Source organism: Parasteatoda tepidariorum, chromosome 8, assembly GCF_982258835.1.
Source record: "Parasteatoda tepidariorum strain Cologne lab strain chromosome 8, Ptep-v5.0, whole genome shotgun sequence".
In the NCBI taxonomy this organism is placed as follows: domain Eukaryota; kingdom Metazoa; phylum Arthropoda; class Arachnida; order Araneae; family Theridiidae; genus Parasteatoda; species Parasteatoda tepidariorum.
In genome coordinates this window covers 2,987,047-3,011,506 of record NC_141762.1, presented here as the reverse complement: position 1 = coordinate 3,011,506, position 24,460 = coordinate 2,987,047, and the positions used below count along the sequence as shown (strand labels likewise).

General features: G+C 28.0%; 1 protein-coding gene across 4 annotated transcripts; it reads right to left on the bottom strand.

The window, feature by feature from the left end:
- Positions 1-1,054: 1,054 nt before the first annotated feature.
- On the bottom strand, positions 1,055-24,405 carry LOC107446453 (uncharacterized). 4 transcript variants are annotated; one of them, XM_043044726.3, is made up of 10 exons: positions 24,278-24,405; positions 22,817-22,877; positions 18,140-18,199; positions 17,947-17,994; positions 15,895-15,954; positions 15,513-15,583; positions 12,045-12,113; positions 9,368-9,430; positions 3,612-3,694; positions 1,055-3,101 (listed from the first exon to the last, which is right to left on the bottom strand). In XM_043044726.3, exons 2-9 carry the CDS (start codon positions 22,828-22,830, stop codon positions 3,642-3,644), a joined length of 438 nt encoding a protein of 145 aa, XP_042900660.1. In that variant the 5' UTR covers positions 22,831-22,877; positions 24,278-24,405; the 3' UTR covers positions 1,055-3,101; positions 3,612-3,641. The 4 variants fall into 4 exon arrangements, with proteins under 4 accessions (XP_042900660.1, XP_042900659.1, XP_087005846.1 ...); XM_043044725.3 differs by having other exon boundaries at positions 1,055-1,249; XM_087149720.1 differs by having other exon boundaries at positions 1,055-1,249; positions 24,161-24,387.
- Positions 24,406-24,460: the final 55 nt, after the last annotated feature.

The window sequence follows — 24,460 nt, the reverse complement described above, 5'->3', positions numbered from 1 at the left end:
GCTATATATTTACACAATACAGTGCGAAATCACAAGCGCTGTGTATTTTTTTCGTTCTGAACTTAATCTGATCACAAAAAAAGTTTTATTTACCTACTTTTTTTAAAAAAAAATCTTTCAATAAGTCAGTACAATATGAATCGAATCTAATTAATTTATAATTAATTAGATGTAGAAAAAATTGAAACAAACATTGCTTGAATTTTTTTGCTTTTAGAATTCGGTTATAGTCAATTCTATTTTATTACTTTGATTACTCAACTTCAATATTAATTTTTTCACCTGATTTGTTTCTGTAATGAAACATTAAATCATACTGTTTTAAACTGCTTTAATAATTTAATTTTGATACTGTTTTTAACTGATACTTCAAATTCAGTAATCTTGTTTTATAAATTTAATCTTTTTGTCCATTCTTAGCTATTTCTATCTTATTACAGGTTCTGGGTAATCTTTATTTATGCTCTAGTAAGCATTTTTGTCTGCAGATCTATACATTTATAACTTTTCGTTATTATCGAAGATTATGCAAATTTATACTTAAACAATTTAAACTTATTAAGAAATGTAAACTTATATTATGAAATTACGAAAAAAAATCTACACAGTTTTATTTTATAAACACAAATTTCATCTATTATTATAAATTCATTACACATACATTTATAACGATAAAAATATCTTGCAGAAAGATATTGGTTCTAGTTAGGTTTGTCGCAGAAAGTCAGAAAAAATTCTGCCACAGGTAACATTAAACGTTATATTGAAGAAACCAGTTAGATTTAAAACATCATCTAATAATAATATTGGATGGTGAGTTTTTCCAAGTTTATGCAGAAAAATCAGGCGGAAGTAGTAAGCCTTACGACGAATTTTAACCTGAAAATTCTGGTAAACAATGCTAGATCGTGTTAATTAGTCAAAATGTAAGTTCAGTCTTGGAATTTTTTTTTAGAGTGACACCCATGCACCGCATTGTTTAAATTTTTTATAATAGTAACATTTTTTGAAGAATTACTAAACACTTGAAAAGTATTGATCAGACATTCTATACTTGAATAGAGAAAATATTTTATTACTACAAAAGATGGAAAAGATGTTTAATTATTACACAACACAAAAAATAATAAGCCTTGACACAGAAGAGTCTATACAAATCACAATAAACTTACAAATATATGACAGTACAAAATGTTTCCAATTTCATTAAACACTAAGACAATAACAGACAAAACCAATCTTGTTAAGCCTGCAATTTAAAAAAATATATATCATTACACTAAGTTCTAATTATTACATTATTAATTACTATCGAATAACATTAAGAACCCCCTTCGTCTTAAAAGCTAATACCGTACGACCCACTCAACACTGAATGAGATTTCTTTATTAACATAAACAATTTAAAACAAAAAATACAGTACACTATCAATGGCTAAAACATGAATTGAAAACTTTGTTTAAAACACAGACAGTGCTGTAAAGACACTAACTAAAATGTTGGAACAGTTTTTTAGTCACAGAAAAGATATTTAATGTATTAAATAATTTTTTTTTAATGAAAACAACAAATCCACATTAGATGTATATATATTCACATCTTAATGAAGATTACCTCTAAGGAACTCCCTAAACTTTTTTTAAAGATATTTTTTACTAACCTTGGGTAACCCCATTTATTTCTCTGAGTTTCAGTCCCAGCTTTTTTCCTAACTTTTAACTGCAAGTTTTCGTGCTTCAAAAAATAAATAAATAAAGATTTCCCCTATGTTATTAATAGGAGAGTAGTGAATAGTAAGGAAATTTCAGTGCAAAATTTACCCACTGGGTGGGAGAGCAAACAGGCATTTTTCGGTTTCCCAAATTCTTCCTTAAATATAGTATTATACCTTATTTGAAAATTATCTTCTGTTGCTTTCTTCAAAATTTCCTGTTAACATAACACCAAAACTGAATGACAGCCTAGCTTGAAAAACAGAAATAATTTATTATGTTTGAAAATAGGGAAAGCGTTTAAAGCCACAAAAGTAAAAATAAAAGTTGCAAATGAACTAAAATTAATATTCTTTAAAAAAAATATCTGAACTTGCAAACTCGAAGCTCCAAAGCTTAAATAATCACCACAGTACTAAAAAGAGCATAATCTATGATACCATAATCTATGTAATAAAATGAAAAATTACATTTTTGAAGACATTCTTCTAAAAGACATAAACTATAATTTATAAGAACATCAGATTTATTTATAACTGCATCATATTTGATCCAGTAGTTTTTTTAACATGGGATCCTAACATCTGACAACAACTATCAATAAAGGGCCATGTGGCGACTAAATAAAATAAAATGACCACGGGAAAAATTTCCATCATTTGCAACTCGCTTGCCGATTTGTCATTTGACACCTCACCATTTCTTAAATGATGGAAATGCACCCACATAATGTGCATAAAAATGCTTATTTTTAAAAACTTCTATTTATTTTTTAATTAAATGTTTGAAAAGTTATACAGTAATCAATTTCATATAAGGAATCTTTAAATAGGCTACATTTAAGAATAATAAAATTCAATCCAAACATTTTTTTCTAACTTTTTATATGAAAGGATTTTATTACTTCATTGTAGTCTGATATAACATATTTTAATGACTATCTGCCCCTTTTTATTAAGAGTTAGTTTCAACATCTTTTCAGATGTGGCTAACTTTGTTTTTTTTTTTATATTGAGGCTTAAAAGTAGAATTTATTATTGACGAAAGGCTGATATTTGCCGAAAGAAGGAACGGGAAGAAAAAACAGGCAGCTGCAGTATTTTATCTTTGGTTGTATCAAATGACAATGAAGCGGGAAATGAAAAAAAATAGCAAATAAACCACTAAAAGCAATATTTCCAAAAAACAGTTTAACAATAAAATAAATAAAAACTTAAAAAAAAAAACAAGGCAATGATTAAACGATAAGATTTATTTCCAAGAATAGAAATTAAAAAAGGTAAATCACATGTGAAAGATTAATAAATAAATAAATAAAATAATTAACAATGAAAGAATACAGAAATAAATAAAGCTGAGAGCAGCAGTTGCAGAATACGATGCACAAGCTATGACAAAAGGTAAAAAAAAAAAAATTAGAAAAGCAAAATAAATTGTAATAATTTTCTAAACTTAAGCGTTAACACATAAATCTAGTATATGTGTTAACGCTTAAGTGCAGAAATCAATTTTGCTAAAAAATTGTGTAGCCAATGTGCAGATTAACTAGGGTGATCAATTAAAATGTCTCAAAATAACAACACAATCTACAAACTACCTAAATAACCAGCACATTACCAACTAGGCATGCGTTAAAATAAAAATAAAATATTTGCTGGAACAACAATAAAGTTTTTGATTACTTAAATTAATACAATGTTATTTGTTTATTTTTCGATATCTAAATAATCAAGTAAAAATAATCAGTAAATTCTTTAGCTGACTGCCCCAGTTAATCTGCAAGCTAATGTGCATATTTAGTACATATTTAAAATATAAATACTCATTAAATAACCATTAAGATTTAAATCTCGGTTAATCAAAACTGAATTTCAAAAATAGAAAATCTGACTACTTACCATTAGCTGCCACAGACATCATATATTTAGTCATATTTCATCCTTTTTTATTGACATCATTTGAGAATTATCAATTCTATAAGCTATCAAGATAAAAGAAAATAAGTATCAATATACTTGTAAAAACATCTTCATAATAAGAATTGACAAAACAATGTGTTTTATAATTCAATGACTTTTTTTCTTGCAAACGAGACTCAACAATAAAACGGTTGTGGTTACTGAGAGGAAACGTTTAAGATATCTTTTAATTTTCAGAAATAAACTGGTTATTGATGTTTGCAGCATTTTTAAAAACATGCAAAACATAAAATCATTATTTATTTAGAATTGGAGCAATCATTCGCAAACGTTATCTTAGAATTTATAAGATTTTCCAGTAAAAAATTAGTTACTAAAATTTTACACTCAGCATTTTCAAAAAGGTTACTTGCTATTATACTTTTGCCAGTTTTTATATTTTTGAATAATATCTTTTATTTTGCATAATTTCAGAAAAAGAGTTTTTTTGGCATTTTTAACGAGTTTTTTTATTTTTAACAAAAATAAAAGTAAACATTTAAAAAATCTAAGAATAGAAAAATATAAAGCATTAAATTACTCAACTGAAGTTAGAAATTGAATAATTTAATTATTTAAAAGTTTTACCTAAAAATTCATAGAACTTTTAAAAAATTTTAAGTGCTCATTAAATAAAGCTAATCCTTTATTCATTTTTTTTTATTTTGAATGGTGTGGTGATGACAAATGATACTCTATCTCAGTGATTCTCAACCTTTCTTTTGTGGCGGCACAATTTTAACGATTTCGAAATTTGCCGGCACACAATAAAAAAAAATTAGTTTAAAAGTTGTTTACTTACCTATAATACACTGTGTTAAATAGTTAGTGATAATAATTTTGAATGTGAAATAAAATAATATGTACAACAAAAGCACGTTTATTAAGAGATAATTATTTCTTTCGACTAATTTTGTATTAGTTGGTAACAGTTATTTATTTTTTTGCTAGTTATTAATTGTTAACTTGTTTTCTATAGTTATTAACTGTTAGTTTTTCTACATTGCTATTTTTGTGTGATTTCTTGTTAACTAGTTTTTTTGCTAATTAATTGTTAGCATGTTTTTTTGTTAGTTATCCTTTGCTAATTCACTTTTATAACTATTAATTGCATAGCTTACTTTAATGATTAGCTTTTATTTCCGTTTGAAAATCATATTTAGTTTTCTTTCTTTTGTTAATTAATAATTTTAATGGTCATTAAATTTTCGACTTATTTCAACATTTTTTGAAATTGCCATAGACAATTTAAATTTAAATGCTTCCTTCTTATTTAAACTTATTTTGAGATTGTCAGAGACAAGACAATCGATGACAAAGATTTTCACGCTGTTAAAGCTCGGAAAAATTGTAAAAGTATATATATATAATATTATATATATATATATATATATATATATATATATATATATATATATATATATATATATATGATATTATACATATTATACACTTTTCTTTAATTTAAACTTTACTCGTAATAAAAAAAGCATTTTAATTTTTATTGTATCATTTCTAATATTTGGCGACACATTTTAAAAATTTGGCGGCACACAAAAGTGCCGCGGCACAGTGGTTGAGAATCACTGCTCTATCTTGTTAATTTTAGACAAAAAATATCAAGATAAAGAAAAATTTTTTAAAAAAAATGTTTTTTTAAAAATCCTCTTAATCTTCTCCTGGTTTCATGAATTATAGGGAGCGGCAAAAAACTCGGGCAAAGTTACTGCATCCTAGAATAGAAATTAGTTAATTTTCTTTTAATTTGTATAATAATTTCTTTCGTCAACGACTTTAACTATAAAATATTTTAAAATATATTTTTTGGTTATCTATCAGGGTACATAGCCAAATTATTCAACAAAAAATAAGCACCTTTTAAGCACTCAAATAATATTTATAAGCACTTAAAAAAAATATCATAATTAGGTAGGGTAGGAAAGTTTTTGACAATTGAAGGTTTTATCTGGTTTCAACCATCATGTCAAAAAAAACCCTTTAGGCATTGTTTTTGACAATTATTAAAATTTTTGAAATCCTGTAAATCAAATGGCGTTTTCAAACGCTACAGACTGACGATGCGCCAAAATAGATTGGGGTGGAATTAATTGTAAAAACGTTGAATAGAACAATGTGAACGGTGTCTTTCTGCACAATTAGTAGCGAAAATCAACATGGTAAATGAAAAATCTCAATTTGGAAAAGGGAAAATTAAGCACTTTTCAAAAACATCCTATGAAAAAAGCACCTTTAAGAGAAAGCACCTTTTTAAAAACGAAAATCGAAGATAAGCACTTTTTAAAAAAGCTATGCACTCTGTCTATTGTTTTTTTTTTCAGGCTTTTTTTTTCCATTTTAAGCAAAAGAATTATTAGAAATCATAGAATAGAAATTAACTAATTTCTTTTCAATTTGTGTAATCATTTCTTTTGAGAAATACTTTACTTATAAAATTTTTATTATATATTTCTTAGCTTACCAATTGTTTTTTTTTTTAATTCTTCTTTAGCAATGTTTAGTAAAAGATCTGCAGATTTGCTATTTTAAAATTGTTTAAACACGAAAAACGACAGTGTTAAATTGTTCTTTTGCTTAATGTGCCTCGGAAAACCGCGTTTAATGTAATCTGCCATTTCAAAGACCTTGGCGATGATGGTCCATGAAGCGAACAAAAACTTAAGGTGAACATTTTCAATAGTTATGAGGCCATCAAAAAGCAAGTTAAATGAAATCCGAGGGTTGCCACGAGAAAGATCACTCATGAAATGGTAATAAGTGACCGAACAGTGAGGCAAAAGCAGCTTGGTTTACAAGTTTCAATAAGTTCAGTTTCTCACAGAAGAAAACTTGTGGGGCTCCAAAAGTAATGAAACATTTTGAGACGGGCCACAAGTCAGTCACTGAGAGAGTTCCCCTTTCACTGACGTGAAGCTCTTTACTGCCCAACAAGTTCATAACTTCCAAAAACGACAGGATCTGGTCTGTAGATGGAAAGCACATTTTCTGGACATGACATCATCTAAAGAATAGCCACTCTACTCACCAAATCTCATTTTCATGTACTACAGAGTATGGTCCATTTTGGAGTTTAAGGCCTACCCTAAACCAAACAAATCTTTGGACTCCCTAAAGCAATAACTTCAAGAAAATTAGGATAGATTAAAGGTTGAAGACTTGAGGTCTATTGCTAAAAATTTCCTTAAGATTTGCTGCAAAAGGTGGCCACTTTGAAAAGAACTAAATTTATTTAGTAGTAAAAATCTTCTCCTATTATTATTTGTTATATTTTGCCAATTTATTATTTTTTTGATAAATTTATATTTTTATTATTTGTTATATTTTGTCAATTTATTATTTTTTTAAGAAAGTTCTATTGAGCTGTGGTGGCTCAGGGGATCAGGGTATAGTTCACCTTCCAATGAGGTGAACCAGGTTCGAATCCCAGCGATGGGTGGAATGAATTCTGCACCCAGCTTGCACTTACTGCAGTGCTGACGTAAAATATCCTCAGTGGTAGATGGATCATGGGTTAGAGTCCCTTTGGAGGTTTTTCTTTACATGTAACCCAAATGCGGGGTTCCATCAAAAAGTTCTTCACGAAGGAAAAATTTCCCTCAATACTTAATCCAGGAGTTCCCTTATCTTCAGGATTGGGTTCAAAATTACAAGGTTATGGAGTTAAATATTGGTAGTCGTAAACCCAAAATTGGGTCGGCTTTTCAACGAGGGTTATAAAATAAAGTTATATTATTAATTGCTGTCGGGACTTTTTGCTATACTCTGTACTATAATAAAATGTAACTTTTATGATAAATGTCGACAACAATTACCCTAATGTCATACTAATACCCATTTTAAATAAATTTTTGGAATGAGTACACTAACAATTTCAGAGCTCAGTAAAAAAGAAACATATCAGAGTAAACATCAGTTTCATAAGGGCCAAATGGGTAGGTTTAAAATGAATGAAAAGTTAAAATAAAAAGAATTCAACAGGAAGATATAACATGTACCTAGTACAATTTTTAGAGACAAAAGATCATACTAACAAGGGGAGTATGTACCTCAAAATTTTATCTCTTGTCTAGATAATTGAATTTTATCTCTAATTTTCTATTCTAAAAAGGTTTACTATAACAATTTAATTTAATTTAAAAAAAAATTTTCTAACAATTTTTTTCAAAGTTTAATTTTTAAAACCAAAACATGTAATACAAATAAATTTTTCCATTTTTTTGTTTTTAAAATAAATGGAATATATAAAAAACATGAAATAATTGTACAGATTTGTTTAATTTTGTTCTTTTAATCTATTCATTTCAATTTAGTGTTTGTGCATATTCGTTTCATATTATTTCTTTCACTGTATTCTTCCTTGACATTGTTACTTCCTTGAAATTGTTACATTGCTAAAATCCTTGTACTTAAATCTTCTTTGCATGTTCTTTTTTTCCTAGTAACTATAATCATAATATACTGCAAACTAAATTTGCATTTTCAATGAAATGAGTTAATAGTTCTAAGTTTGTAATAGTTAGTTAAGTAAAAGTTATAGTTAAGTAATCAATAGCAATAGTTAAGTAATAAATAGTTCTTTTCGATTTATTCCTTTTTTTAATCTTTTTTTGTAACAAGTATAATAATATATTTTCTTTTACATTTTCATAATTAAATTAATTTGAAACTTAAATTATTTAGTACAAAATGAAAAAATAAATTCAGTTAATTCAACAAAAAATTTTAATTACAAAATTATATTCGAAATAATCTATATATTTTGAATTAAAAAAAATTATAAATAAATATGTATTACTTTGTTTTAAAAAATTCCATTTAAGAAAAATAATGTTAATTAAAAATAATAAGTTGAATAAAACATATTAAATGGTTATCAATCTTTTTAGAAATAGTTTCAGCTAGGATTTGAGCCCAGGACAGATAGAAGGCGATAACACCACCAAACGCTTATTGATGATTTAATAGTACGAGTAAGAAGTGACTAATTACAACTGCTCTCAATATAAAAAATGGAACAATCTGATGCAAAATAAAATGAATCTGAAGGGGAAAAAAATTATAGAACAAAATAGCAGATGCCTTCGGGTCATTCAATCAGTCTTTATTTGAAAAAGTTATCACACTGTTTTTGAAGAAAGGAAAAATATTCTGCTAAGTTATTTTATATTTTTCTCTTAAATTGACACTTTAAATGAGTGACAAATTTAGCATTTTTTCCAGAACCTTGACAAAAAGTGAAAATATCTTAATATTTAGGGTGTGAGCTTTTTGTTCATTTCTGATCATTAAAAGAAAGAAGGAACATTATTCAGAAAATGCTTATTTTTAAAGAAGAAAATTTGTTAAGGTTTCTATAATTTTTGGCAGCTATTTGAATATTATAGATTATAAAAGAGTAATTATATATATATTAAATTCTATATATACTGTAAATTATTTGTTACAAGGTTTCTACTGTAAAAGTACAAGGTCAAATTACTAAATTCAACAAGGTTTCTATTGTTAATGGCAGCTAATTGCGCATTGAATATTGGCAGTTAAGTAATTCTAAATACAAAACGCATAAATAACACATAAAATTTCCAATTGTAATTCTCCCTCTAAAAAAAACAAAAAACAAAAAAAAAATCATAAAAATTGATAATTAATGCACTTGAAAATAATAATTATAACCAAACCTTTCAGAAAACAATTCTTTACTTCAGCTATAATTTCTTGTCTCGCTTCTTTGCTAATTTTACCTGAAAATGTACACACTATAAATTCCTTGATAAATTGTTTTAAATGTAAAAAGCATTGCAAATAGTCATAACAAACTTTAAACTAAAGAAATCTTTATAACAAATGTTAAAAAAATGCTAAGAAGGTGATAAAAACACATTTTACAACTAGATTTACTTGCTTAAATCCACTGTATTTCTTTTTTTTTTTTTATGAATTTCGCTCAAAAATATAACTAATTTTTAAAAAATTATAAATCCTAAAATTTTAATAATAAATATAATAAATTTTAATAATGAGTCATAAGCATCATGAAATTTTTAAAATTCGATGAATAATTATGAAACAGTTTTTATATAATGTGAACCAAACTGCAAATAATAACAAAAAATCAAAATCTCATAAAAAAAAAAAGAATATATTATTGGATAAATAATCTAACACAAAAATCTAAACCTTAGACACTTGGGCCTTTACCTTTTATGGAATTTAGTGTTATTAAGATCATTTCACTTATCTTTAAACTTACCTACTAAATATGTCAAATTTAATCTTGAATAATTTAAAAATACTTTAAAATAATTTTAGATACAAATATTTAATAAAACACAAAACTTACGAATATGCACTTAAGTATTTATTATTTACAGAAATTTAAAAAAAGAAAAGAATTTTTCTGTAGCTTAAGAGCTAGTATTTAACAAATGAATCAATTTTTGTTGGCATAGATTTTTAAAATTTAAATTAACAGATAATTAAATAAATAATATGAGAAAATTAATTGTTACTGGTTAGGTATAGAGATGTTTTAATTGCAAATTTCATTGTTTTCACCAAAAGAGCTAGTGCGGTTTATGGAGAATTACATTACATAAATCTATTATTGTAATATATATTCTCTCTAAAGTTTTAAAATTGGAATAACATTTTCAAGGAAATAATATTTAGAAGTTTCAATAAAAGGTTTCATGTTTAGAGATCATACGTAATTTTTAACATAACGTTTTCATGAGACTTTTGTTAAAATCTTAAACTAAATTTCCAGTTGTATCTGATTTATTGAATACGGTTTGATGAGCATAATTCTGTTCCAGAAAATGAAAGTAAATAAAGAGTATTTTACTTTGTACTAATTCTCTGTGTAAAGATAAAATGAGGACTGTATAGAAGCGGATAAAAAAAAAAGTGGATGGATGATGTCTTGAATAATTTAAGAACTTTAAAGATCTCTAAATGGAAGATCAAGGTTAAGGACAGAGCTGTCTGGAGAAACATTGTGTGGCAGGCTGATGCCCACCCTAGGCTGTAGTGCCATTAAAGAACAATAATAATGATTAGATATGCACTTACTTTTTTGAAAAAGGTGGGGAAAAAACAAGCAATGAGAAAACATTTAATTTGCTGATTCTAACAGTTTTTATTTATATAAAATGTCGCGTAGAAAGAACAGAATTTACGCTGGTAAGTATAATAGATTTATTAACAAACACCTAGAATACACAGAACATGGTAACTTCAGTTTCCACTTGAAACGCATAAACGTATATACAGTTAAATCAGGAAACAGAAATGACATCAGAGAATGTTCTAGAACGTCCTATATTATAATAACTGAAATCTTAAACTACTTATATACATGTTTACATACTTCTATAGTCTTTTAAGAAATCGGGAAACCTTGGAGGATCGAACTCAAGATCCCCAACTTGCCAAGCGAGTGCCTTTAGCCACTCGGTCATGCCGACACGTTCCGTGTCAATATGCATTGTCATGTACTTTATCCCTACCACAACCAGTTACAATTTTAACCGCTTTTGTTTAATATTCATTGAAAATCCTCCGAGCTTAAAAGGAAAAAGATGGCTTTTACACACCCAAAGAAAAGATTATTGTAAAGCCTCTTTATTTATTCTAAAAAGTTCATTTTTTTCATTAAAATAAATGTTTTTCAAGAATATAAAGAAAGTTGATTAAAATGCAACTCATTTTGCTAAAAATATTTTTGGATGACACCAAACAGAGTCATAGAGGGAAGTTAAAATAGATGGGATACGGGGTGCCTAACCCGCTGTAAAGGTAGGAAATTTTAGCAAGCAATTTTGTAAAATTATCAAGTGTTTATTTTTATAAATGCTTAACCATTAACTTTATTTGAAAAAATTTGAAATTATTCAAATAAATTCAATTAAATTAGAATAAATTCAAAACTTTTCAATTTTGAAAAATTAGCAAGTCTTTATTTTTATAAATGCTTAACCATGAAACAATATGAATAAAGTTTTATTTTATAGTCACTCTAATAATTTTTTATACAACTTTTAGATTAAAAGTTTAATTTTTAGAGAGAAAATGTTCATAGAACAATGTGCAAGAAAATATCATATCTGAACAGTAACATTTTCTAACAGACAAGAGAGCAAAATGCTTTCAATACAATATGTATCTACAAAATCTTTGACATAAGAATAAATAAATAAAAAGAAAGAGATGGAAGTGTGAGATATTCTATCATTCCTTAAAATTAAAAAATATGAAAGACATCACACTGTTAGAAAGAACCTATTTTTAGTACAAGAAAAAAAAAGAAAAGAAATGATAGTTCAATAGTTATTTAAATTATTTAATATGACTTACTCATAGCTATATTTTTAACAGCACTGTAGATTGGCTCATAATAGATTTCAGGTTGCGTCCGAACAGCCTCTGGAATAAAGTTGAAACAAATAACAAAAAGGCACTTAATAATGAGAATTTCACAACATAATTTAAAAGAAGAGTGGACAATTCAAAATTTAATAAAAAATCTTTATATATTTTTAGATGAATTTCTTTTAAACTTTATTTTTTAATGTACTTCATTGCCTTCATAAATTTTTGATGAAATAATATCTATACTTTGAACAATAAGTTCTGTGACCTTAGGTCACCTTCTTGCAATTTTTATTGTTTGAATTCTTCTGCTTTTAAATTTCACCATTTTGATGAAGACATTTTGAATATATGCAGGTGGTTCATTTGTGATGTGGCAGCTAACATGTTTGATCAGGGTTAACTGAAACCCCTTGACCTGGATGAATTTTAGTGGGTTTAATTGGATGTTTTCAATATATTACCCACTATAACACTTTTAGGTTTAAATTTTGATTTTATTTCAAAAGTGGACAATTTCAATTTAAAAGGAAGCTATCATAGCAATATAATAATTAAATTATTGATTAAAAAAATAGAATTAACATCAAGTTTTAATGCAGTAATACATAACTGCCAACATAGATAGGAAGAAAAAAAATCAGTAGATGTTATAAAATATAAATTTTCATGATAATTGTTGGATAATATACTTAATATTTTGCACATAGGGAATTTTAGGGATTTTTATAGTTATCAAAAAAGAAAAACGGCAATATTTTTTAGTCATGATTAGCATTAAATATGCTTGAAATGTGTATTATGTTGATTCATAGTTTTGAATAGTAATACGCATTTAAGTCATAAATAATAATTAAAATTTTTTGATTAATTTAAAAAGGGAGTTCTGAATAAAAATAAACTGAACATTTTAGATAAAAAAAGTTTCTAACTGATTTCTATAAATTAGGTTCGCTTCATTATATATAAGTAATACTTATTTAAATATTCAAGCAAACAATAATCCATGGAAAAATTCTATTTCAATAGGAATTTTTTTTTAGGAAACTTACTCAATTTTAGGGTATTTTCTATAATGTACAAAAACTAGGAGAATTTTTATTATACCAGTAGATCAGGAGAAACTAGCAAAATGCAGTAGTCTACTGGTAAATCCAGTTGAGTTGGCAGCTATGGTAAAAAAATTTCCTGCTGGTATTAATAAAAAGTTCTTAATTTAATTCCTTCCATGGCAAGAGATAAAAGCATATATGTCAGAGAAGAATGCTGTTTCTGTTAGATTGTTTTGCAATGTTTTGTTAGATTGTTTTGTAATGCTTTAAATGTCGTTGTTGTAGTTTATTTACGTCGCACTAGAGCTGCACAATGGGCTATTGGCGATGGTCTGGGAAACATCCCTGAGGATGATCCGAAGACATGCCATCATAATTTTGATCCTTTGCAGAGGGGATGGCACCCCCGCTTCAGTAGTCTGACGACCTGCACACAAAGTCGAGAACTTTACGGTGGAACAGTTTAACGAGGACCAATACCGTGAACCCTCGGTCCCTACGCAGACTGATCCAAGTGGTCACTCACCCGCACACTGACGCAGCCAGTGATGCTTGACTTCGGTAATCTGCTGGGAGCCGTGTCTTAGTGATCTGTCCACTGCGGGACGTTTTTAATGGTCATGTTAATGTTAGCAAAAGGCATTCATCCATGCCTTTGCTGAAAATGTAAAGTAACTTGTAATTTTGCTTAAAGCTTGGATCAATTTTTTATTTACAAAGTAGTATAATAGCTTCTTAGAGGGTAAGTTTCAGCACTTTGATGTGTGCTACTATATTTTAAGTTTACACAGTTTTTGTTCGTTTTTAATGTTTATCCATAATTTTTTCCTATTAAGCATGGACCAACACTTTTAGTTTTTTTTCTACAAATACAATAACTCCTTTACTTAAATTTTACCTTAATACTATAATTTATGGTACAGGTTTTAAATGCTATGCAAAGCATTTATTTATTTATTTATAAAGCATTTAGATGGGTTTTTTTTTTAATCAAAAAAGATTGCAGGAAATTGTTTATTATTTCAACTTTAGAATCCAATACAGTAATTAGAAACAAAACATTGATCATTTAAGAAGAAATGTTTAAATTTCACAGTCATTTCATATTGTTTCAAGTAAACTTCTAAGATTGACAAACCTTTTTAAGAAAAGAACAATAAATAGTATTTATGCAGAATATTTCTTTAAGTTTTAAAGTATTAACCTCAAAATTAAGCTCTCTGGTAGTTCAAATAAACATTACCAAAACTATAATGGATAAATAATAAGAAAAAAAATTATTTGAAAATGCTTTTGAAGTATATTATATGAAATAAAAAATAAAAGCAAATTGGAGCTCTAGCAAAAAATTATGATAATAATTAAGTTTTATTTCTTTTATCATGAGCTTTGTTTTAATAACAGTTATAGAACAAAATAAAATATATCAATCATTAAAATATATTATCATGAATATTAAAATATTTGAGAAAAGTATCCAGTGATGTTTTTGTTTATATCAACAAATTTAATTTCACAATCATACAAAAAATATCAAAGGTGTCGCTTTAATCGCACATTGAACAATAAGATTTATAAATACTAATAAAACTTAACACTTGAATAACTACAATTAGATAAAAAGAAGCTATTTCAAATTAGAGTAAAAGCTTAATATTGCAAGAAGTTTGCAATAATGACTTATTTAAAATTACATGTTTATAATGAAACTACTAACCTTCCTCTATCACACCAAGAAAAGTTTTAGAGAAATATATTTTTCTGCTGTTCAAGAGAGCAATATCATATTTCATAACATTTCTCAAATGTGGAAAAGATTTAAAAGGAAGGCACTTTTATTTATTTTTGGTATCAATACAGACGAGGAAAAAAAATCGTTTTTTTCTTCTTAAAATTTTCACTCTATACTTTAATAAAGCAATGAGTAGGCAACAATCATTTCTAAACAACTTATTTTCTTCTAAACAAAAAAAAAATTGCTGTTATTTTTAGTACTCCTGCCACACATTTTGAAACAACATACCTTTTGTTGATCTGACATCAAAATTTACTGCACTCTATTTAATATTTCTTAAGCAAAAACTTGTTAAATTGATTTGAAAATTTGTTGCTCAAACATTTCTGTCGCAGACATTTCTATCTTCATAAAGTAAAGAGCAATGCAATTTACTCTCCAATTTATAGGAAAAAGCAGTCTACACTAGATGTGTATTTATTTGAATCAAAATAGTTGCTCAAAATAAGAGTTAAATATGACCATTTCATTTTTTTGTATTTCTATTTTAAGATTAAATGTGTGTATTTGCTCACAACAACAATTTTGTCTGTTATTATGAATTATTGTAAAATTGTATGTTTACTGCATGCGTCTTTTCAATTAGTAACACAATTAATATGATACCTTTACAAAGAGAAAGTACATCATGTTTCCAGCTGCCTGTGTATAAAGTACGGGCTGACAGTTCTCGTAACCTAACAAAATAAAATAAACCTTATTTTCATACAGGAAATGACATGAAACTGAAGTAAATGCAATGAAAATGAATGCTGGACTAAGAACAAAACTGACATAAATAAGCTTAAAAATTCATTTTTGAACAAAAAACACCAGGAAAAATATTTGGCATAGTGAAAGAAAATTAGCATAAGTGTGAAATAACAAATTAATAAACTAAATTAAGCAGATTATTTAGCTTATTAATTTTCTATCTAAAACTGGTAATAATATATGTAATTTAACATGAATAGAATATTTAAAAAAAATAAATAAAATGAAAAAATACTTGGAAAGATCTCCACTTTGAATCAAAACTCGATGAATCATTTCAATTTGAGCTTGCAACCTATATTAATAAAAATTAAAAACATTATTAATTTTAAGATCTAGGAAAAAGATAATTTATGAACAATTAAATTCAGAAGTACAGTGAGTGAAATACAAAGACTTAAGGTAATAGAATGACTGACAACGCTTTCTCGAAAGTTAAGTTATTTTTGCATCAAACTGTTAGTATTGTTCCTAGATTGGTATTTTACAATTTTTCAGAATTCTCATTAAATAAGAATACAATGCACAGAAACACATTATAGATGGTGTGAAAATTCCGATGTTTCATCTTTTCGCTCTCTCAGAAAGAAAAGAAAAAATTCAGTCCAGAAAAATTTCTAAAATGGCACTTACTTTTATAACACTTTATATGATAATATTAATTTTTAAACATATTATGACATATTTTAATATGCTATGCAAACTTTGGAAAATATATCTGACAATACTAGTGTAGTGTACTACCACTAGTATTATTTATTTTCCAATCAAGTCCAAACACTTTGACCATATACATCTTGATTAAGTTGGCCCATTACCACGATCTAAAGGATTTTCATACTGCTGGACGATGATCTACAGATGTACTAACTAAATGGGTGCAAGCAGTTCCGACATTAAAGCAGAGATGATGGCAGAAGCTTTCTTCAAAACCTGGATTGTTCACTTTGGATAACCTTTAGTGATAATTACCGACCAGGATCTCCAGTTCAAGGGTAAACTCTTCAAAGCTCTAGCGCATTTATTGGGCATCAAAAGAGTTTGATCCTCACCTTACCATCCTCAAAGTAATGAGACGATAGAACAATGGCACCTGACTCTTGAAAGTTACACTCAAGTTCCACAGTACAGACCATTGGTCAGATGTCTTAACAGCTATCCTGTTAGGCTTTCGAGCTGTATATAAAGAAGATCTATTGCCATCATTCTCAGAGCTCGTCTAAGTGACAACACTTATTCTCCCAGGTGAATTTTCGCATTGGTGACTTTCGAACATAATCTGAACATGGCTATCTTGCCAGTAACATCTACTTCAAATTAAACACGCCTACTTCAATGAATGGTACACATTGAACAGTTTACTAGCTATTTGCGACAGCGATATTGTCCTCCTTGCACTGTTGCAACTCAGTCTCAATCTCACAGCACTGGAGCTTGGACACATTCGACTGCTAAAAGCAACACAGGAGCGACCACATACACAACTGCCAACTTAATACAGCTCTCACAACCAGGGCTCAAAGTCCGTTACAGCTATGAATCAAAATAGTTCGCAAAACGGCACTGAATCAACTAATGATATTTATTCATCCAATTCTATCCCAGATAAAATACTGGATGGGGAGTGACGTAGTGTAAGTATCACTACAATAATACACTTCCAATTCACTAGCATATAAGAAATGTTAACTCAATTCTATCTTGAGGAACCTTTAGAAAAATGAAGGTTGATATCATCAGCATTTTAGCCTCCACACTAGTGAATAAAAATAAATAAATAAAATAATACAAAATCAGCCACCATAAAATCTTTTCAGGTTTGATGCTTCTTGAGTTTAAATCTCTCTTTTGAAGATGTAACAATGTGTTTATTTAGAATAGGACTTTGATTTAAGCTTCTTTCTATTATTGAGGGTAGAAAATACTTATTAATAAAATCATTTAAAATAAAAACATATAGAAACATAAAACATAGTTACATCAATAAACATTTACATACATTTTAAACATATACACTTAAAAACTTTACATATTGGGATGAGAAAAATTGCAGTTTTCGGATCCTTTAGTTCATATTTCACAAGATATTTTACCATCATACACTTAAAAATGGGTCAACAAATTTTAAAGAGGATTTGGATAGGTATAAACTAACTAATTAGGATACATACAACAGTAAGATAAATATTTGATTTAAACTGATGTTACAATTTCAGAACATTTTTTCTAAAATATTTATAACTACTGAATTAAATATTTCAAAATATATAATAATAGCAATTCTTACCGATGTCCTTTACTTTCAACTAACTGTGAGTTACCATTTTCTTCATTTCTTCAAAAAAAAAAAATAATAAATAAATAAATAAATGTATCAATACATTAACATAATTTTTTTAATAAAAGATTCTATCAAATAAAAGGGAAACAAATTAAATCTTCACTACTGCATTGTACTATAAAAATGTGCAAAAACATACCTTCCATTCTGCCCAGTCTCAGCTAAAGGGCGTCTAACCAGATCTATTGCTTCATCTTTCCTGCGATAAAGAAGAAAGAAAAAAAAAGATGTTAAAAAATTTAAAAAGACATATCCATAATATAAATAAAATATTACTGATAATCTCTTTTTTTAAATAATCTATAGCGTACAAAAAAAAGGGCATAACCATTGAAAACAAAAAAGGCCTATTTAAGATTTAGCCTTAAGTAAATATGCTAGCTAAATAGGGCAGACATTGTTTTAAATGAAATCAAGAAAAATAATTCTTTAATTAAACATAAATTTCTTTTCTGGACAAACTTGAGGATTTCCAACACTTAAAGCATGAACAGTAGCTGCAAACTGCAGAATATGATTCAAATAGTATAGTCAGCAGAGTAACCAAAAATGTGCAGCTTTTTATTTAATTTTATCATAATGCCAGAGCTAATGTGAATAAAAAAAAGTTTCTACACAATCGTGAATCTTCTTTATCCAAAGCTAGTTCAATTTAAAAAAATGTTTTTTTTTAAATTTTTATTGTTGTTAAATTTACAAATGTTTGAAAAAATGTTGAATTGTATACAACTTTTGATACTAATTTAATCTGCATAATTTTAAATAACAAAATCCAAAATTTGAAGATGGTTTTTGATAGGTCACATAGTTTTTGAGAAACTGTTGTGATGTCAACCGACGTCATCTTCCATCATCACTACGAGTCAACGACGACAGCCTGTAGTTTCTGAATAGCGGCGCTGCCTTACCTTTCCAGAGAGTATATATACCCATTCCTAATAGATGTTCATCGCTAACCTTGTTACGTGCTGTAAGCATGTTATTGTTATGTTATGTTTTATAGTTTTATTAAACTTATACCTTTGTTATTATGTGTCTTCATTGGATACCACCAAGAATATCTCACAATACAAACTAAAAATTACAACTTTTTTGAGATCATAAAATAAAATATATACCTCTGAATCTGTCTAGACTATCGGGACAGTATTTCCTAAATTGCGATTACCCCCATATTTTAAAAATCAGGAAAAAAGGTATCTGTCGAAAAAAGGTATGTTAATTTAGAGAAATTACATTTCTGTGTCTGATTTTGTAACCTGAAATATCATCCACAATAAATAATTAGCATATTTAAGATTAGATTCTTGAACCATTGATGCTTAATACGTGAAAGTTTGATTATTAGATCAAAAGTTATTTTATATATATTGCTCACTGTAAATTAAATATTATAAATTAAATATTATTATTATAATACTATTACAGTGTTTTCATTACAGAAAAAAAATGATAGAGAATTTCTCACCCTTTCTCAAAAATAGGGTGAGATTTCAAAAAGTTAAGTGAGATTTCTAAAAACTAAAAAAACACGAATAGACTTGGAAAAAAAATATTTCTTTAATTATAATTCATTTTTAACATCTTCTAATTTAATATTTTTGCAGCATCATCATATGGAAAATGTTCTATATCTACTTTTTCATCAGCTATTATATTTATTTGGCCGAAAAATATCCATATTTGTTTCGTTTTAACCGTTTCTACCGACATTTGTTTCATTTTCACCGTTTCTACCGACATTTGTTTCATTTTCATTTGTCCGTTACGGAGTAGAAGATGTCGCCTTAACAAGGTATTTGTCCATCTTACATTTATGCACAAAAAATGTAAACGTCTTTCATGAAGAAACCTTACGCAGGGTGAACACGTGGTTGCAGAGAAATGTGTTCTGAAAGGGGTTCGGGGGGAGGGTGTTCTGCTGTTCTCACCAGTTCTGAACAATACTGGTAAATAGGGAAGCTAGATAACAGGATCGATGTTCACAATAATGAAAGATCAAGGAAGAAAAGTGAACCGAATTTTATTCAAAACGGCAAAATACGAAATTTTTTCCTAAATTCAAGCATTTTGAAATTGATTGCATGCGCGAACTTCTCGTGTTAATAATTTTTTATTGCGAGAAAAGAAAATTATGCGCGAGATTCTCGCGTTATAGTGAAAACACTGTATTATTAATTATATATAAAATATTGACTGTAAATTAAATATTAACTAATCAAATATTAACTTGACTCAGACCTAACTCATAAAATTAAACTTCGATAACAAATTATTGAAAGAAAAAAACTTTGTATAAGAAGAAAATATAATAAATCCTTTTAGATAACTATTTCAGGGGATTTAGATGATAAAGATTGTCATCCAAAGTAATATTCTTAACAATATCAATTTTAATATTCAATGAATTTACTGCAATATATGATATTTATTGCAACAATGAATTTATTGCAGTATTTTCTTTCCTTCTTTGCTATTTCAGAACACACAAAATTGTATTTTATGCAGAAGATTCAGTTAAAACTGTTTTCTCCCATTATTGAACTACATATACAAATGTTGCTTTTACAATTTTTTTAAGAAAAATGCTAAAATTAGCTTTCAGGATTTACCAAATTTTAAAACTATTGCTAAAAAATAAATTTTTGCCTGAAAAAGGAATTTCATCGAATAGAATGTAATCCAAAGTCTGAATCAGCTATATTGTACCAAACACAAACAGTATTATGTAATCTAATTCTTAAGCAATCCAACATTTCTATTGCATTCAACTGAACATCTTTGAGATTAAAGCTATTTAACCTTTTAACTGTCATGATCAAAATAATCTCGGGCAGAGCACTGGTGTTCCAAAATGTCACGCCGGAGTATTACTCAAGGAAATTTTTTTGAGTGCACCGAATTGTTATACTCAAATATATATCGGGGGAAGTTTATTTCGGCTTCATCTCTTTCTCACACCCGAATCTATTTCGGGAAAATTTAATTTAGATGCAATTTAGAATGATAGATGATAGCACTTTACTGAAGGTTTAAAAAGATACATGTTCATGTCTAAAGTGTGTGGTACTTTTTTGTTGCAAAGTGGGGTCCAGTTCGTTGAAATGTTATATAGATATTTTTTTTTAGAAAATAATTAAATTGCATTTTTTTAAAATTTAAAAAAAATAATGATCCAATAGAAGTGAACTTTACCACTGCCACCCTGAGTAACAACAGCTTTAAGCAAATATGCAGTGGATGCAAAACCTTAAAATTTTTATGCATGTAATTCAAAATATCAATTTTTAACTACTAAGTATATTTCATTTTTAACTAAACATTTCAGTTTTACGAAAATTCCAAAAGTTCAAAGTTCTCTCTAACAGTTGGAGTCGAAAGTTTGATGTTAAATTCAGGATTGGCAGATGATCACTGCCCACACTATTTAAAACAGTCCATCGGCATGATGCATACAACTCAGCACTAACAATAGAGATATCGAGAGCTTCAGCAGAGTTATAGCTGAATGAGTAATGTGTACAAGAGCCATCATTAAGAAACATAAGGGATCTGTCATCCCCGGCTTCTAGGAGATCATTTCCTCTGCTATTATTAACTGAGCATCCCCATTGAGTGTGTTAATGTCTCCCAAAAAGATACTTGGGAAGTTGACAGGATCTTGATCCAGGAAAAGTAAAGACAATCCAGAATTTATGAGACAAATGGCTCTTGAAACTATTAGTCAAATACCAACAGATGCTTTACAACTATACACAGATGGCAGCATGAGCGACGAAGGTCATTCAGGTAGTGGGGTTTTTATTAAAACACCTACGTACACATTGAGTCTCAAATTTAGAAATTCTGAATTTTGCTTGGTTTTCAGATCTGAGCTTATTGCGATTGAAAATGGCCTAAGACATATTGAGAATATTGCTGAGCCTGACTTTAAGCATATATGGATACTGATGGATAGCAAATCTTCAATCCAACACCTTAGCCACTGGATGAATGTTGGAGACAGGGCTGCGGCTTCACTTTTGGGGATGCTCTTCAGGCTCTCAGCGGACTTTGGGGTACACTTCCAATGGATTCCATCACACGAGATGGCGGACTCACAGGCTAAAGATGCTTCTTTGGAATCTTTACAGCCAGATTTACCTTCCACTTTCAATGAGATCTTTGCAGAGTGCAAAAAAATGTTTATGAACCTCTGTAGGGTTCCTCCTCCGCATAGTTGGTATTTCAGAAAACAACTTAGAAGTGCCTTGCTTTTTGAGGGACCTAGAAGCCAGCAGACTTGTTTATCTTGCTTTGCAAGTGGTCACTTGAGGTGTCTCTCGTATGTTCAGGGGCAAAAGACTTTTGGACTTTGCACTAAATGTAGGACTGCTCAGGCTTCGCCTGAGCATATTCTAAACTGTATCGATTTTGAGATCGACAAGGTTTTTTCAAAACCTCATCTGTTTTTAGACTTTCTGGACATTTTTGGACTTACGGAATTGGTCTAATTAGGATGGGCCTCTTGGGGATTAGAAACAACAACACTAAAGATTTGATTTTTGCGAGAAGAAAAAAGAAAATTTATGTACTAAAATCATCAGAATAAATTGATAGTTAATGACACAAAATGAGCATGCGTATGTCAAGACCCAATAACTACAACAAACATGTTATAAAAATATTTCATAAACTGAGAAAATTTTTTTTTTTTTTTGAATGAATGTTAATTGTCAAATGTTATATTTTAATTCCACATGTTGATCAATCTGTACTGATTGTGCATTTATAAATAGATAATAAATAGAGAGATACTAGTAAAAAAAATACATACCAGCAATGATTCATAATGGCTTTATAAATTATTATGTAGCTCTTCTTTATTTAAATTATATCTATTAAAGAAATAAATAAATAAATTAGTTTCACATAAATTTATTTATAATTTTTATAGTTATATGCAGGGACTGTGATAACTGAGGGGGAGGAGGCCTTCCAAATTTTATAAATGAAGGGACACAGTCCCTTCTACCATTATAAAATTTCACTTAATATTTGAGTAACTAAATTTATGATTAAAAAATAATAATTAATTTTTTTTGTCTCAATTCTAAAAAAAAATGTCTGTTTCAAGCCAGTTTTAACGTGTTTCCATGGTGAAAACTGCTATAAAATTAGTCCGTACTCATCTATTGCAGAGGAAATATATATCCTTATTGCTGACAGATGGGAAAATTCTTGGTTTTACTAATTATACTAGTAAAACAAGGCATTCGTTTAAAAAAAAAATTGTAAAATTGCCATGACTAGTTTTACAGGATTTACTAGGTCATATTTGTTTGCAAGGTGGTGGGACTTTTTTTTACTTACCTAACTTATTTGAGAGCTGAGGGTTATACAACCTTATCATAAATTATAAAAAAAATTATTTAAAATAAAAATAAATTAGATCTATAATTTTTAACAAATCAAGTACCAAGAAAGAAAATTATTCATTTTGATGATTTTATAAATTAATTATTATTTTCTGTTGCAGAGCAAAAACTCAGTAAAAAAAATTTCGAATTCATGTGATTTAAAAATCCTACACTGCAATTCCTATTCTCGGATTTAAAAATCAAGTAATGCGATGTTGGATTTATATCTAACATTTTTAAAACCCAATATCGCAACTCATATTCTTGCTAGTAGTTAAAAATCCATTCGTATTTGTATCTATGCATGTTTAAAATTAAATGTCGCGTTCGAAATAAAATAAGCTTTCTTAAAATCCAATATTGCGATTCGCAATTACGCGCTTGTAATATCGAACATCGATTTTCGTATTTATACGTGATTTTAAAACTATGTATTGCGATATGCATTAACTTTATCCAAAAATTATGCCTCCTGATTCATATAATTAAATATCGCAATTTGTACTTTTGCGATTTTAAATCCCATAATGCGGTTTACATTAATTTAACTCGTTGGTTCACGCAATTTTAAAGTAAAATATCGCTATTTTTGTAAAAAGTAAGTTTATTCTTGAATTAATTACTATAAAGATGTGATATTCTTTAGTAGGTCTTTTAATTATAAATGATAATTCAAAAAATTATCCAAATACGAAACATGTTTGGTACATAAATTAATATCTATTTTTCGATTAGGGTTTTTCATTTTGTCTCACAATTACCCTTGTTTCTAGTTGGTCCCCTTTTGTGATAAATTTCCAGCAGTCTACGGGAGTTTCAAAAAATTAGCGATCATCTTGGAAATGGCACCAGTATGGAAATCGTCCCATAGTACTTACTAGAAAAATATGATACTGGGGAATTAAAAAATCTCGAAGTTGTCAGCTTGTCATCAACAATCAGATCCGATTTGCTATTTTAGGAAGCTTATAGCGACACGAGCTTAACTGCCTATTTTTGTAATAAAATGAGCTTAAAATCTCGTCGAATATAATGTTTCAAGATTTGTAAGTACAAAAACT